The 17283-nt window shown below is 37.8% G+C and overlaps 1 protein-coding gene across 1 annotated transcript in view; it reads left to right on the top strand.

Annotated features, from left to right (window-relative positions):
* Nucleotides 1-17283, top strand: part of LOC110594403 (golgin subfamily B member 1-like) — a 38357-nt gene that overhangs the window by 9713 nt on the left and 11361 nt on the right. The window contains exons 3-7 of the mRNA XM_021706086.1: nucleotides 362-465; nucleotides 7358-7625; nucleotides 8028-8123; nucleotides 9260-9296; nucleotides 10937-11052. Coding sequence (XP_021561761.1) covers nucleotides 362-465; nucleotides 7358-7625; nucleotides 8028-8123; nucleotides 9260-9296; nucleotides 10937-11052 — 621 coding nt within the window. The remainder of the gene's footprint in view (nucleotides 1-361; nucleotides 466-7357; nucleotides 7626-8027; nucleotides 8124-9259; nucleotides 9297-10936; nucleotides 11053-17283) is intronic.

Below are 17283 nucleotides of genomic sequence, written 5' to 3'. Positions count from 1 at the left end.
AAAAAGCTGGGCATGGGGGCACAAGCTTGTAGTTCCTACTACTTGGAAGGCTGGAATGGAAGGATCACCTGAGTCCAGCAGGTTGAGATTGTGGTGGCCATGTGTGTGCCACTCTAACCTGGGCAACAGAGAGAGACTACGACTTAAAAAAAGAACTTGCTGCTACTGCTTCTGTCTTCCTCTGACAAATTTTGATACTTACTTTCTAAAAACCACAGTGCATGAAATTTTCTTTTGGGTTCAGTGGGAATTAGAAATATATCTGTAGATATTTAGGGAAAACAAAGGAGGTCAAATAATATAAAATGCTCATTCTTTTACTTAAATAATTTTTTTCCTTCTTTGTCTTTGGCTGGATAAGGGTTCTACAGAGATGGAAGAATTTGTAATGCTGAAGCAACAGCTCCAAGAGAAGGAGGAACTCAAGCCCAGCTCAGTCAGACACAGGCAGAGCAACCTGCACAGGTAAGGTTGAAAGGTAACCCTTAAATTACAATAAAGAATCATAAAGTCCAATGGGATATTGCAGCCAATCCAATCACTTACAAAAATCTTAGTAGCTGGGTGTGGTGGCTCACACCTGTAATCCCAGCTCTTTGGGAGGCTGAGAGGATTGCCTGAGTCCACAGGTCAGAATTCAGATAACCAGTTTGCATTGTGACAGATCCATGCCAGGTCTGGGCAACGTGGTGAGATCTCATCTCTAAAATAAATAAAAAAATTAGCCGGGCATGGTGGTGTGTGACTGTAGTTCCAGCTGCTTGGAAGGCTGAGGTGGAAGGATCGCCTGAGCCCAGCAGGTCAAGGCTGCGGTGGCTGTGAGCATGCCACTGCACTCCAGCCTGTGCAACAGAGTGAGACTTCAACTCTAAAAAAAAAAAGAAAAAGAAAAAGAAAAATCTTAGTAGATAAAAGTATAGTAGTTAAAGTTTTATAGTAGCATCAGAGAGTGTGTAGTAGAAGAATTTAGAAAATGTTTTGTAGGTAAGTTTGTCATTTGAGAATGCAAGAAAACCTCAGAAAGTCTTATTTACCCTTATGGGTTTGCTGTAACTTAAATGGTGGCTGTTTCTTAGTTCTACAGGTCCAGAAATTTGATTTTATTAGCACACAGTGGTTCAGTCTCTTAGGAATAGGCTCATGCTGAGTTTAAAAGAGTCTGATAGATAAACCAAAAGAAATACAAATAATGGGCCCATTTTTTCCTACGATAATCTCTTAATGGGAAGATAAATTATAATCAGAAGATTACTTAGTGAGCCTGTAGTGAGAAACTGGTACAGGTTATGTGATTTAATGTTAAATGGCACCAATATGTGGCATTCTTTTTTCTATTTATTTCTGTTACCAGGACCAGGCTATTTGGATGGCATCTTTAGTTCTTTCAATTTTTCTAAATTTCCTGGTTGACCACCCAGCCCCACATTTTTCTTTGAGAATGCTTTTGAATCATGAGAGATTTTTCTCTGGAGTTCCTTTGCACATGGCTAATGGTATACATGGGGTATTTACTGATAACTTGTAGCCTTAGTGGTGCCTTCTGTCTGTTGATGTCTACTGCTGTGTATACAGTTAAAATTGTATATCCTAAAATCCTCAGGTTACCTATTAGTTTTTATTGTGTCTTTTCTATGTACAAGTACTACATACATGTAGGATGGGAAAATAAAACGTTTTTACCTACAAGTTGGCTAAAATATAATAAACCAGGATATAAATATTTTAATGGATCTGTCACAATGCAAGCCATTCTAAATAAGTACCAAAGCAATTAGTAAACAAAGTATTTTGAGGGGTGAAAGAGATTACTGTGAATGTGATAATCAAAGAAGATTACATAGAAAAATTGGCATTAGGCAAAACACTATAGATAGATATTCTAGACAAGCTGGGGGATGGTAATTCAGTCATGGAGAATGGTATGAGCAAAATCTTAGAGAAGAAAGAGAATATGACACATTTGCAAGAAAGGATGTTAGATGGTTTTGCTGATGATGGTTTTTCAGGATTGTAAATTCACAGGGAGGTCAGAATTCAGATAACCAAATATTATGAGAACTTTTTCTCCTATTTAGAAGCAGAACCAAAGTTAATTCAAATTGTCACAAACTGAGAAATGAGCAGTATTTGAAGGATCAAACAAAATAGGCAAGCTAAGAACTGGGTAGCATGCTTAAACAAAGATCTAAAGGAAACAAGTAAGCACGTGCATGCACGCGCGCACACACACACAATCTAAAAACACATCAGAAACAGTGATACTGAGAAATTCTCAAACAGTCCATTTTTAAATTTCATTCTATTAAAGGCCAGTTACAAACGAACATGATCTAGAAGGTTGCCAATAATGAGAACTGAAAACAGTTGTCTGAGGAAGTGACGTAGGTTTGGAAGCACAGCAAGTTCTTTGGTAGAACCTGTCCTTTGAAAATAAGACTAGAATTATAGGTTTGTATATCCAGTTGTAGAGAATCTTGAATAAAAGATAAATTTGCTTGAACTTTCACTTATAGGGCATGAGAATTTCATTGAAATTTTTTGAACATGAATGTGATATTGAAAGAAGTGCCCAGGGTTTAGCTGAAATCTAACTTCACTTTGTATGTTTAATATCCTAATCTTCTTAGAACTTTTTAAGAAACAAACTTGTGTGTTTAAAACATTTCTAATAATGATGAAAATATAATTTTTAATTAAAATTTGTTTTAGGTTTACTTCTAATTTTGAAAATAGGCTTTTTCTCACAACTAGAAATTATTGTCAGCACTGTCTCTCTTCCAACTGTCTCATCTTTGACATCTGAAACTTAATTTTCAGAAAGCTACTATCTGTCAATTCTCAGTGGTTGTCTTTGGAGAGCAGTCTGTGAGTTTTGTTTGTGCAATGTTTGAGGAGGGTAACTTGTACAGTTTCTTTGGTATGTGTCTTCAGTTGAGGTCCATGCAGCAGGTGATCCGAGAGAAAGGTGCCTGCTTTGAAACACGTTTGTCTTCATGAAGATGAGCTTCTTCAATTAGTAACCGAGGCAGATGTGGGAACAGAGATGCAACAGGTTTGTTGCTAAAACTCAGTAGAATGATTACCATTTTGGTTAACATTTAATTAAATCACCACAGTCAATTTACTACCTTTACCCTCTGCTCTTCACTTGGTGTTAGAGTGCTCCTCATTGGCTTCTTTTTGGTGTTCTTGTCATCTGTTGCATATTTTTTGCTTTTTCTTATTCTTACCTTGCCTTCTACCCCTATGATCAGGGTGATAGTACTAAAAGCTGAGTTTAGTTGGTGAGTGTATGTGGTAGTCAGAAATTGGTTTCTCTTTAGTTTGCTCCATTCGTGCATTACAAACTTAATCCAAAGCTTCGAATAAATGAAGTCAGTTTTACATTTTCAAAAAATTAGAGATGAAAAGGAGTGATTGTGAAGCCAGGATGTCTTTTGTTAGGTCAGTACTTTTTTAAATAAAAAAATTCATTGAGTAGTTTTCAGAAATTGACTTCATTGCATTTGAGTTTATCATCAACTAACTCAAAGTATTTGTTTTCACTTAGTGTGCAATGCAGTGTGGTACTGAAAGGCATTTTGTTGGTACTTAATACTTGATCTGTCTGCTTTTAAGTGAACATTTCTAAGTTCTAAAAAATCCTTTAGAATATGCGAGTAAATGAAGTTTCAAAATACAGCATTTTATTTTTATTTTTTAAACATATTTTTTACGAATGTTGAACCAGACTTGCATCCCAGGGATGAAGCCTACTTGGTCATGATGGATGATTTTTGAGATGTGTTGTTGAATCCGGTTTGCTAGGATCTTGTTGAGAATTTTAGCATCTATGTTCATCAAAGATATTGGCCTGTAGTTCTCTTTTTTTGTTGGGTCTTTACCTGGCTTGAAGTAATCATTCATCTCTTGAAGGTTCTGTTCTGTCTTTTAAAGCTTCTTTTCTATGTTTTTGACAGTTTGTGTTAGTTCTGTGTTTTTGTCTTCAAACTCTGAGATTCTTTCTTCTACTTGGCTAATTCTGCTTTCCATGCTTATTAGTTTGTTATTTATTTCCATCACAGTATTCTTTACTGCTGTTATTTCTGTCATCAGCTCCTTCCTATTTTCCTCTTGTCTCTCCTTAATTTTTTTATTCTGCCTATTAATGTCTTGATGTCTGGGTTTGTTGCATGTGACCAGTCATTCTGGGAGCTCTTCATTGTTTGTGTTCCGAAGTCCGTTTTCTCAATGTCTGATCTCCCAGGGGTTTGTGTGAGATCTATATTCTTCTTTTGTGCAGTTTTTTCCTCCCTACTTTTTCCTTCCCTCCACTTCCCTGTCTTCTTTAATTCTGTTATTCAGGGGTGGAGGGGTTGCTTTTACTTCTGTTTGTTCAATCTCCTATTGTTCTTTATGTATATTCTCTTGCTTTGTTCAATTCTGGAGTTGATCTGTAGGTTGGGGGCAGTCCTTTTTGCAGTTTTGAGATTTACTTAAGGGGGGAGCCGTGATTCAAAATCTATCGGCAGATCCCGGTTTCTGCTGACAGGTGTATGGATAATCTGAAACCCACTTCCCACTGCCTTGGAATTCATCATGCAGTGGGGTTGTAGGTTTACTCCCTGAAAGCAAAATGATGTTAACAGAAGGAAGAGAATGGAGCGGGCAGTGGGGGGAAGAGGGGGTGGAGAGAGAGAGGAGTAAGAGGGAAAACAGATGAGCATACCAACAAATGAAGAGCAATGTGTTCCCACTTTCTCTGTCCTCACAAAAACATACCCTGACTCCAAGTCCCCTCTCTAGTTGTCATCAGATAGCTAGGTTCAAATGCCAGTTGTGCCACTTAGTAAACAGTTATCAATACATCTTTGTGACTTTTGGCAAATTATGTATTAGTATTACTATAAATCTTCACAACAACCATCCTGTGTAATACTATTATTATCCCTATTTCACAGATAAAGAAACTCAGAGAACTCATATATAACCAGGTTGATTTAGTAACCTTCAGTTTTTTATTAGTAAATAAAATAGGGGTAGTAGTATTTGCATCATGGCACATAATAAGGATCATATTGTGAGGAAATAATACGTGAAAGTATGTAGTACAGTGTTGGCCCATAGAAATGGCACAGTATAATAGCTAAAACTACTGTGACTCTACTGAAATCTGAAATCATTCTAGATAGACATGTAACACTTCTGAATTGTTGAATACTATATTTGCTTTTTATTTTTTAATATATTTTTGTAGAAGCGAGGTCTCACTATGCTGCTCAAGCAATCTTGAACTCTTGGGCTCAACCAATCCTCTCACTTCAGCTTCTCAGTTTGCTGGGATTACTGGTGTGAGCCACCAAGCCCATTTATATTTGTTGTTGTTGAACACTCATTTTTGAGGCTTTTCATTCCCTTGACAGTTATTAGTTATTAAAAGAACATCATTAGACAGTTATTATTAGAACATTACATTCCTTTGGCTCTCTGCCCACATATCTGGAGTTTTTCTTTTGTTTATTTTCACTTCACAGACTTCTCTTCCTGCCCCTTAGAAATGTTTTTCAATGCACCAGTCTCGGCTTAGTATTATTCTCACTGATATCTTCTTCTCTTGTCCTCTGTTATGGTAGATATGAGACTCCATCCCTAAAGCCACTAGCATTTCCCAGATGTTTATCTCCCCACTGCATTTGGAATATATCCAGTTACCTGTTGATAATATGAACAAGTCCCTCAAGCTCAACAAGTCAAAAATCAAACTCTTCCCTTCTTCAAACCTGTAATTTTAAACATATTTTCTCTCTGTTAGTAGACCATTAACTCAAAAGAATAAAACTTATTAGACTTTCTTATTTTCTCCATATTCTTTATCCCCTACAACTAATTATCAAGCTCTGCTGATTTTACCTCTTAAATAATTTTGTATCTATACTTTCTTCTTTATCAGTAATATCAGTACCTTAGTTCTGGCTAAGGAGTTTCTTTGCAGAGAGAGAATTCCCTGACAGATTTTCCTCTGCCTCAGTTTTTTCTTTCCATTCCCAAATTTATCCTCTGTCATCGAATCAGAGGGATGTATTCAAAAATAGGATCTGACCAGGACTCTTTATTACTTGAAAGAGTAAATTTCAAATCCTTTAACAATATGATATACAAATATCCTTATGTTATTTTTTTCAGCCTCATCTCCTACCTTTTCCTGCTAGAGTTTTACCTACTAACAATACCAAACTCCACAGATAACCATATTTTTTCTTATTTTTTATAATCAATATTTTAAATTATGATATTGTGGGGTACAGTTAAGGGTTAAGTATACAAATATGCTTCGTTCAGGCACCCTTGTTGATAAGTGGTGTCTCCCCGTCCCCAGACAGATGTTTGCTGCCATTAATCCCATCTCCCTTCCCCTCCCCCCATAGTTTCCCACAACTGTCAGTCATTTTCTTATGGCAATACGTTGGATGACCAATGTCCACTACATGAGTGAGAACATGTGATCCTCAGATCTTTGTTTCTGTGAGAGGTCACTCAGTATTATAGACTCTAGTTCCATCCAGGTTGCTGCGAAATTCATGATTTTGTTCTTTTTTTATGGCTGCATAGTATTCCATCATGTTTATGTACAACATTTTTTTAATCCAGTCCTCTTTTGATGGGCAGCATGATTGGTTCCAGATTCTTGCTATTGTGAACAATGCTGCGATAAACATTCGTGTGCTGGTATCTTTTTGATAGAGTGATTTGAGTTCTTCAGGGTATATTCCCAGTAGGGGGATTGCAGGGCACATTTTTTCTTACATCTATATTTTTTGACCTGTTTATCTGCCTAATGATGCTTGCCTAGCTGATTTATTATTATTTAAGTCATATATTGAATAGTTCTTTTAGGAAGGCCACCCTAGTTTATCTTTTTCTACTCCTGCTAATATCTTTTAAGTATCCTTTGTGGCCTTGATCATTTTGTATTACACTTTTCTACTTCATGGTCTCTGAATGAACTCAGAGTTCTTTAAAGGTAAGCACTGGATTCAAACTTAGAGCATTTTTTGTGTAACAATGTATGCCACATATTATGATAGAAGCTGGAGAAACAAAGAGATAAAACACACAGAGTATCTTTGCCTGTAGAACTTATTATCTAGAGGGACAAGATGGAAATGAAAAAGATAATGATGCAAATGAATATTTATAAGTTAAAAAAAGGTCAAAAGTATTAAAAGCACAAAATAAGAAACCTTTGCCACTAAAGGTGTGGTCCTGAGTACCTACATTAATGGTAACCCTAGAAGAAGCACTTCAATATGCTTACTGAATGTTAGAATGTATTTATAACTAATGATATTTGCCTTTTCCTTAAGTTCTCTCTTGGCAGATACCAGCAGATAGAAGCTGAGCATATTTTAAAGAACACTGTGGAAGGAGAGAAACAAAAGTCCAAGATTCTGAAGAAAAAGATGGAACTTGAAGTGGTAGAGAGAAAATTATCCTTCCACAACCCGTGGGAAGAAATGAAACATCTCTTGGAACAGTCTGAGAAAGGAGGCCAAGCCCAGGCTGAACTGGATCCTTGGTACCGTAGTTTAGAGAAGCACCAAGCAGAAAGGGAAGAGAAGAACACTCACATCATGAGTCTTCAACAGGCTGAACAAGAGTGCCGATCTGCTTGTGATGCTCTGAGTGATGAAAATTCACAACTTCTCTAAGATAACCAGCACCTTTTGGAACAGTGTGAACAACCAGGCCAAGTTCAGGCAGAACAGGAGGCTCGTTACTGTGCTTTAGAGGAGAAGCACCAAGAAGAAAGGCAAGAGAGGAACACTCACATCTTGGGTCTTCAACAGGTGGAACAAGAGCTCCAAACAGCCTGTGATGCTCTGAGGGAAGAAAATTCAAAACTTCTCCAAGATAACCAACACCTTTCAGAACAGTGTAAAAAAGCAGGCCAAGTCCAGGCTGACCTGGAGGCTCACTACTATGCTTTAGAAGAGAAGCGCTAAGCAGAAAGGAAAGCCATGAACACTCACACCTTGGGTCTTCAACAGGCTGGACAAGAGCTCCACACTGCCTGTGATGCCTTGAGAGATGAAAACTCAAAGCTTCTCCAAGACAAACATCACCTTTCAATACAGTGTGAGAAAGTGGGGCAAGCCCAGGCTGACCTGGAGTTCACTACCATGCTTTGGAAGAGAAGCACAAAGCAGAAAGGGAAGTGATGAACACTCACGTCTTGGTTCTTCAACAGGCTGAACAAGAGCTCCGATCTGTGATGATCTGGGGGGTGAAAATTCAAAGTTTCTCCAAGATAACAGTCACCTTTTTAAACAGTCTAAGCTAGCGGGGCAAGCCCAGGCTGACCTGGAGGCTAGTCACCATGCTTTGGAGGAGGAGAACCAAGCAGAAGGGAATGCGACCAACACTCACATCTTGGATCTTCGACAGGCTGAACAGGAGCTCCGATCTGTCTTTGATGCTCTGAGGGAAGAAAATTCAAAGCTTCTTCAAGATAACCAACACCTTTCGGAACAGTGTGAACAAGCAGGCCAAGCCCAGGCTAAACTGGAGGTCCGTTACTGTGCTTTGGAGAAGCACCAAGAAGAAAGGCAAGAGAGGAACACACATCTTTGTTCTTAAACAGGCAGAACAAGAGCTCCGAACTGCCTGTGATGCTCTGAGGGATGAAAATTCACAGCTTCTCCAAGACAAACACCATCTTTCAAAACAGTCTGAGAAAATGGGGCAAACCGAGGCTGACCTGGAGGCTCATTGCCATGCTTTAGAAGAGAAGCACCAAGCAGAAAAGGAAGTGGTGAACACTCACATCTTGGGTCATCAACATGATGAACAAGAGCTCTGATATGCCTGTGATTTTCTGAGTGATGAAAATTCACAGCTTCTCCAAGACAAACATCACCTTTATAAACAGTCTGAGAAAATGGGACAAGCTCAGGCTGAACTGGAGAAAAGGAAGCGATGAACACTCACATCTTTGGTCTTCAACGTGCTGAACAAGAGCTCCGATCTGCCTGTGATGTTCTGAGTGATGAAAACTCAAAGCTTTTCCAAGATAACCATCATCTTTTGGAGCAATCTGAACAAGCAGGACATGCCCAGGCTGACCTGGAGGCTCGCAACTGTGCTTTGGAGGAGGAGAACCAAGCAGAAGGGAAAGTGAAGAACACTCACAACTTGGGTCTTCAGCTGGCTGAACAAGAGCTCTGATATGCCTGTGATCCTCTGAGGGATGAAAATTCAAGCCTTCTTCGAGATTGAAGAGGCAATTCAATCAGCCCAGGCTCTTCAGCATTTGGAAGGTCAGTTTTTGATTGTTTTTGCAGTTTTCATTCTAGCAGCTGAGTAGCTTATATTTTATATTTTAAGGGATCTATTAATGACATTATTTGCTCAGACCAATTGAACTATAGATAGAGTGAAAAAGACATTGTTTCTGAACCTTTTGGCGCACTATTTCTGCCTGTGACTTAAGTTATAATGTCTTAATATTATGCTTATCCTTATAGTACTAAAAACATGATAGTGGTGTTCCAGATATCTGATAGAATGGTATGTGAAAAATGACTGATCTGAAGAGGTCAGTTACTGAAATGAGTAGGACTCAACTTCGTTTTTGGGAAGCTCAGAACGTATATAAATGATTAGAGGAATCAAATTTCAGCTATCATCATGAAATCTAGAGATGGATCTCAATGCTTTTCTCAAAGGTGAAAATTTCTTTTTAAAGAAAACTTATCCTTTAAGAAGATATACAGAAGACTTATTTTTTCTAAATTGTGTTATTATTAAAGTAATATGTGCCTCTAAAAAATTGGTCATTTTAGAAGTTTACTAATTGAAAAGTGAACCTTCCTCAATACCAACATTCCATCTCACCAGTCCTCATCCCCATGTTATAACCTATACTAATAGAATGGCACATACCTAGAAGTAAGATTTTGTTTATTTTACTATATTTTATTTTTTTAAATTGTAGTCCCACTCTTTCATCCTGGCTGGAGTGCAGTGGAACGCTTACAGTCACTGTAGACTCAGTCCGCTAGGCTCAAGCAATTCTTCCACCTTAGCCTTCCAAGTAACTGGAACCACAGGCATGTGTCATTGCCCATGGCTGATTTTTTGATTTATTGTAGAGAAAATGTCTTGCCAAGTTGCCCAGGCTGGTCCAAACGCATGGGCTCAGGCAGTCCTCTTGGCTGCAGCTTCCAAAGTACTGGGATTACAGGCTTTAGCTATTACTCCTGGCAAATGAGAGATTTCAGAAGCAATTAAGTAAAAAATTCTTATCAAAGAATTTTACTGGGTGTTACATGAGCATGCTATCTTCTTAACTGAACCATGTTCATGTTAAAACTGTGCTGTGGATTCTTATTAGGACATATAACATCTTAGTGGAGAGTGATGAAAATAAAAACCACTAAAGCCATTTTCAAGGGGAAAAGAAAAATGAAATTAAATGAATGAAAAAAATAGGCCTAAGCTGGGTGCGGCTTCAAGACCAGCCTGGGCAACTTGTCTCTACAATAAATAAAAAAATAGCCAGGTGTGGTGGCACACACCTGTGGTTCTTGCTACTTGGAAGGCTGAGGAAGTAGGATTGATCGCCTGAGCCCAGCAGGTTGAGGCTGCGGTGGTTGTGAGTGTGCCACTGCACTCCAGCCTGGCTGACAGAGTGAGACTCCAACTCAAAAACAAACAAAACTAAAAAATACCTAGGCTTATTTTATTTGACCTCTGAAGGAAGTGGTTTGCTGAAATACCCTTTAGTCCATGAGAACATTTAAACAGTTTTAAAAAATATATCGTCATGGCATCAGAATTTTAATTAAGGCAACTAAACTAGCAAACAGCGTATGGTGTATTCTTAGAATTTAAGTTCAACACATTAAGTTTCAGATTTGAAGTAGATAATTACATTTATTTGTTTTCTTTTCCTTAGATCAACTCCAGGAAAAATCCAAAGAAATTAGCCAACCTGTAAGTAAACCAATCTTGCAACAACATGAAATAGCATCTCAGACTTCTTTCCTATACATTTATAATGAGGGTACACAGGTAATGAAATGTGAACTTATAAATATGAAGTACTCGTCTTTGCTGTGTATATGCTTAGAAGTTGTAATGAGGATTTATTCTAGAAAGTATATAAGCTTATCTTTTCTGCCTGAAAAAATGCTAGTTTGAGGACAATTCTATGTGAAAAGGACATAAAAGGCATTAATGTGGTGCCTTATCAATGAATAACGAGAAAATAGTAGATAACATGTACTATGATCTCAGAAGCCTTTCTGTTTTAAGGTATTAAAAATTTGTATTGGAGGTGAATTATTAGTTTTTAATCAATTTTCCCAGTTCAGAAGGTCAAGAATTTTTTTTGTACACTGAGATTTGATTAGGTTTAGTGTACGCAAGTCAATCCAACTAAACTTATAAGTCTATTATAGAAACCATATTGATCCCATTAGTTAATAGTAAAAAATAAATTGCCAAGAGGTTGCTGATTGGCCAGTATATTCTCTCTTCTTTCTACAAAATTCTCTGTGAAAAACTAGATTATAGTCACCAGAAGGCTGCTTACTGAGCATGAATATCAGAACAAAGAGAGTTCATTTGATGATCTTGATTGACTAATATCAAACTGATAACTGAATCCATCCATCTCCATTGTAGAGTTATACCCTTCCAAACTGACAGCTGTTTGGGCTAGTAGAGTCTCATGGCTCCTGGACAGTACTGTGAACAGATAAAATTTTTGCTTCTTAGTTTCTAGCATCTAGGCTTTTCAATCTCTTCTCATTCATTGAGAATGAGAATTTCCCCATTCTCAACTTTTTTCTTCAATGTTTTATTAATATATTTTCTAGCCATTCAAATAAATTGGAAGAGTTTTATAATGTCCTACCATCTAGAGTCTGTTATTAACATTTCAAGACATTTGGTTTACCAAATATCTGTTTATTCATTTTCTACCCATTCATAAATTTATCTTAATTTTTTATAAATTTCACAGTGAGTTGTGGACATCAGTATATTTTTCTCCAAATATTTCGGTGCGCTTATCATTGACTGAATTTCAGTATTTGTTTATAGTTCTTTTGAGGTAGAATTTACAAACCATTAAAATGAAGAGATCTTAAGTACGCCATTCATTGAGTTTTTTCAAATGCATACACTGTGTTACTCAAACCCCTATCAAGATATATCACATTACCATCACCCCTATAAAGTATCCTTCTACCCTTTTACAGTTAACCTCACCCTTTTATGAATATGCTGCGTTTTTATTTTGTACGATTGTGCTGCAGTTTCCTATTGGTGGACACCTGCACTTTTTCCTGCTTTGTCTTTTATGAATTAAGCCGCTATGAACATTCTCATGCAAGTATTGATACGGACATATGTGCTTGTTTATCTTCAGTGAATACTAATCGGAGGATTACTGGGCCATAGAGTGTATTTGTATTTTGCTTTATGAGGAACTGCCAGATCTTTATCCAAAGTGGTTGAACTATTTTATGCTCCCACCTCATGCATATGAGAGTTTCAGTTACTCCACGTGTTCTCCAAGATTGAGTGTTATCAGAATTAATTAATACTTTTAGCCATCTTATGGATGTGTAGCAGTAACTTGTAATGTGAATTTGCATTTTTCTGACGACAAGTGATGGTGGATATTTTTTTTCTGAGATTCTTTACCATATGTATATATTCGTTTGAGGGACCTGTTCGCATCATCTCCATTTTTAAAATTGAGCTCTTTGTCTTTTTATCATCAAGTTACAGGAATTCTTTGTGTATCTTGGATGTCAGTCTATCCTCAGATATGCTTGGCGAATGTTTTCTCCCATGCGTTGTCCTGCCTTTTCACTTTCATCATGATATCTGTTAGCAAGCACACTTCAAAACTGTGGGTGAGGTCTAGCATTAGCTTTCTGCATGGCTTTGATGTTCTGCCTCCTGTCTCTGCCACCTTTGTTTAGCCCCAAATCACAAAGATGTTCTCTTATGTCTCCTTCCACAAGCCTTACGGTTTTAGCTTTCACAGGTAAGTCACTCAGCCTCCAATGTTTGTGTTATTGTAAGATAGGGTTCAAGTTGTTATGTTTTTGTTTTCCCGCAAGGATATTTGATGGTTTCAGAGTCATTTCTTGAAAAGATTTGACATTCCTCCTTGGGTTCCTTCAGAGATTACTAGATCAATTTCTGAACTTTCAGTTCTGTTAAACTGCTCTGTTTGTCAGTCCTTATGCTAGTATCATGATGTCTTCATTATTGTGGCTTGCAGTTAGTCTTGAAGTCAGGTAGTATAAGTCCTCCAACTTTGGTATTCTTGTCAAGATTGGTTTTATTATTCTAGGTCTTTTCCACATAAATGATTCAGCCAGCTTCTCAAATTCTATTTTTTAAAAGTCAGACGGGATTTCAAATTGGCATTTTTGTGTAATCTGCTGATACATTTAGGAAGAACTGACATCTTAATGCTACTGAACTTTGCAGTCTATGAAAATAGCATATCTGGCCTCACACAGTGACTCACATCTGTAATCTCAGCACTTTGGGAGGATGGGGCAAGATGATCCCTTGAGCCCAGGAGTTCAAGACCAGTTGGACAACATAGTGAGATCTTGTCTCTGTAAAATTTTTAAAAAAAATTAGCTGGGCATGGTGGTGTTCGGCTGTAGTCCCAGCTACTCTAGAGACTGAGGAGGGTGAATCCCTTCAGTCCAGGGGATAAATGCTGTTGTGAGCTGTGAATATACTGCTGTGCTCCAGTCTGGGTGACAAAGTGAGAACTCAGCTCAAAAAAAAAATGTGTGTGTGTATCTCCATTTGATTTCTATAAATTTGATAAATAATTTTATTAGTTTTAATCTCTTTTTGTAGATTTTTAAAGAATTCTCTACATAAATGACCATGTTATCTGCAACTAAAAACAAGTTTTACTTACTCTTTTCTAATCTTTATGCCTAATTGGACTGTTTAATAGAAGTAGTGAAACTTGACCTTCTTGCATTTTTCCTAAACTTTGGGGAAAGTGTTCCATATTTTACCATTAGTTGTGAAGCTGTGATACTAGTTTGAGAGAGAGAGAGAGAGAGAGAGAGAGAGAGAGAGAGAGAGAATGTGTGTGTGTGTGTGTGTATGTGTGTGTGTGTGTAAAAGGGAGGCACCCAAAAAACCTGGAGTTTATTTATTGTTATGCATTCTTATACTTTGAAACTTCAGTCACCTTCAGAGTACTCTCTGTTTGATGCAATACAGCTATCAAGAGACTTTTTTCACTGCTCAAAACAGTATTTGAACTCATCCATTTTGATATCTTTTAGTGCTTCTGTCGATTTTTTTGTATTGCCCTTTGTTTAACCTACTGTGTTCATTTACTAATATTTTGTGAAGTATTTTTGTAACTATATTTATGAAGGATATTGGTCTATAATTTTCTTTGTCAGATGTTAGGGCTATGCTGGAATTATAAATTGACCCCTCCTATTTTCTTTTATTTATTTATTTATTTTTTTTGAGTTGGAGTCTCACTCTGTTGCCCAGACTGGAGTGCAGTGGCCGCTTCTGGCCACTGCAGCCTCGACCTGCTGGGCTCCGGCGATCCTTCTGCCTCAGCCTTCCAAGTAGCCGGAATTACAGGCATGCACTACCACACCCGGCTGATTTTTTGATTTATTGTAGAGATGAGGTCTCGCCTGCCCAGGCGGGTCTCGAACCTGCAGGCTCAGGCAATCCACTCACCTCAGCCTCCCAAGGTACGGGATTACAGGCTGAGTCACTGAGCCCGGTGCCCCCTCCTATTTTCTGAGTGTTCTTTTTTTCTGTTTTCTGAGAGTTTGTGTGTAATAAATCACATTTTAAAAAGTGGTTGAAATAACCGAGCAGTGAGACCATCTGAGTCTGGAGTTATAAAGTTGTTTTTGATAACAAATTGAATTTCTTTTATAGATATGAGGCAAATAATATTATCTTTTTCATCTTGTGTGAATTTTGGTTTGTTTGTCTTTTTTGAGGTATTTTTCTTTTTATTGAAGTTGTCAATTTAGTGTTGGTCACAATTTTTTTTATTTTTATTTTTGAGTTGGAGTCTCACTCTGTCACCCAGACTGGAGTGCAGTGGCCGCTCCTGGCCACCTCAGCCTCGACCTGCTGGGCTCTGGCGATCCTTCCGTCTCAGCCTTCCGAGTAGCCGGAATTACAGGCGTACACTACCATGCCTGGCTAATTTTTTTAAAATTTATTGTAGAGATGAGGTCTTGTCTGCCCAGGCAGGTCTCAAACCCACAGGCTCAGGCAATCCACTCACCTCAGCCTCCCAAAGGCACGGGATTACAGGCTGAGCCACCGAGCCCGGCTGGTCACAATTATTTTCTTTTAACATTTTAATGCCTGTAAATCCTGTAATGGTTTTCACTCCCACTGTAATCCATGTTACTGTTCATTTGTGTTTCATTTTCTTGATCAGTATACCCAGAACTTATTTAACTTAAAAAAATCTTTTTAAAGAAGTGGTTTGGCCTTGTTAATTTTCTCTGTTGCTTATTTTTTCTAACTTTTATTGGTTTCCATTCTTTTGTATTTCTTTCTACTTGGACTTACTTTTCTCTTCTTTTTATAATTTCTTAAAGTGAAATTTTATATCAAAGATTTCAAATCTTGTCTCATATAAACATTCAAAGTTATAAAATTACCTGTAAACACAATTTGTTATGTTGTGTTTTTTTTAGTCATTTAGTTTTTGGAGATGTTTCTAATCTTCCTTTCTTCTTTGACCATGGATTTTCTAGAAATGTGTTGTAGAATACCCAGATATTCAGTTGTATTTCTAGATTTTTTTTTTGAGTCTGAGTCTCACTCTGTCATCCAGGGTGAAGTGCAGTGGCCTGCTCATGGCTACAACAACTTCAATTGTTGGCTCAGGTGATCGTCCCACCTTGACCTTCCAAGTTGCTGGAACTACAGGTGCACTCTACCATGCCTGACAATTTTTTATTTATTATAGAGATGATGTTTGAAAGATGGTGGTACCAGCAAGACTCAACACCCTTTGAGGCCAAGAGATTTATTAGAGCAGCGGCTACAGAGAGAGGGAAGAGGGTCTGTAACCACCTGGTAGGGAAGGGGGAGTGAGAGAGTGACGGCGAGAGAGGTCTGTATTTATTGGTTTGGGAGGGGGTGGCAGTGCTGTACCAAAGCCTGGCAGGGGCCAGCCAGTGCCGTATTAAAGTCTTTATTGGAGGGGGCTATGAGGTAGTATTCCTATAGGGAGATAATATTTGTGTATAGGTTTAAGTTTCATGCACGTGGGAAAAGCAGGAGCTTAGGGCCTTTGTTGTCTTTGTTTGGTTCCATATAGTGTTTAGTGCCATCTCGGGAGATGCCCTTCTGACTGTTCCCTGTGCCTTTCAAGGTCTCACCATGTTCCCCAGGCTGGCCTCAAACCTCTGAGCTCAGGAAATCCTCTCACCTTGGTCTCCCAAAGTGCTGGGATTACAGACTCGAGCCACCACAGCCTGCCATGCCCCTTTTTGATATCTTTCTCACATCTCTCCCCACCTAACTCCTGAGCTACTTTTTGGTCATTAAAGTTTTTTTTTTTTTAGAATTTTACATAAATTGTATATATTCTTTTTTCTTCTTTCATTCAGTGTACTTATTTTAAGATTCATCCTAATATTGTATGTAGAAGTCATTCATTTCATTGTATTGTTGAGTATATTGTACATTCCACAATTGTCTCTCCATTTATTCATTGATGGACAATTTGGATTGTCAGTTTTTGACTATTACAAATAAAGCATCAGAAAATAAATCTTAACTACCATTGCAGTTGCCATTTGTGGTACTTTTCATTCTTTGGGGATAGATCAGGAGTTAGCAATCATTTTCTGTGCAGGGTCAAACTGTAACTATTTTAGGCTTTGTGGGCCATACAGTGTTTGTCACAGCTACTCAACTCTGCTATTGTGGAACAAGAGCAGATATAGAGCAAATGTAAACAATTATTTGGGGCTATGTTACAACATTAAAACCCTATTTATAAAAAACATGTTAGCAGACATTCGTGGTTGCCAAACTCTGGCTTCATAGTTTAATCTGGTAGCATGTTCCTTCTGCCTGAAGAACTTCTTTTAATTTATTTATGTGTGCATATGTGTGCATATGTGGGTGTGTCTGTGTATGCACATGTGTGCAAGTCTGTTGGTCATGGGTTCTTATAACATTTGTGTCTTTGAAGACATCTTTATCTCACTATTGTTGAAAGACACTTTTGCTGACTAG

The sequence above is a fragment of the Carlito syrichta genome, unplaced genomic scaffold (genome assembly GCF_000164805.1).
Source record: "Carlito syrichta isolate Samal-C Ts95f unplaced genomic scaffold, Tarsius_syrichta-2.0.1 Scaffold315126, whole genome shotgun sequence".
Classification (NCBI taxonomy): Eukaryota; Metazoa; Chordata; class Mammalia; order Primates; family Tarsiidae; genus Carlito; species Carlito syrichta.
The sequence above is the reverse complement of the archived record's forward strand: the minus strand, read 5'-3'. Positions and strand labels throughout refer to the sequence as shown.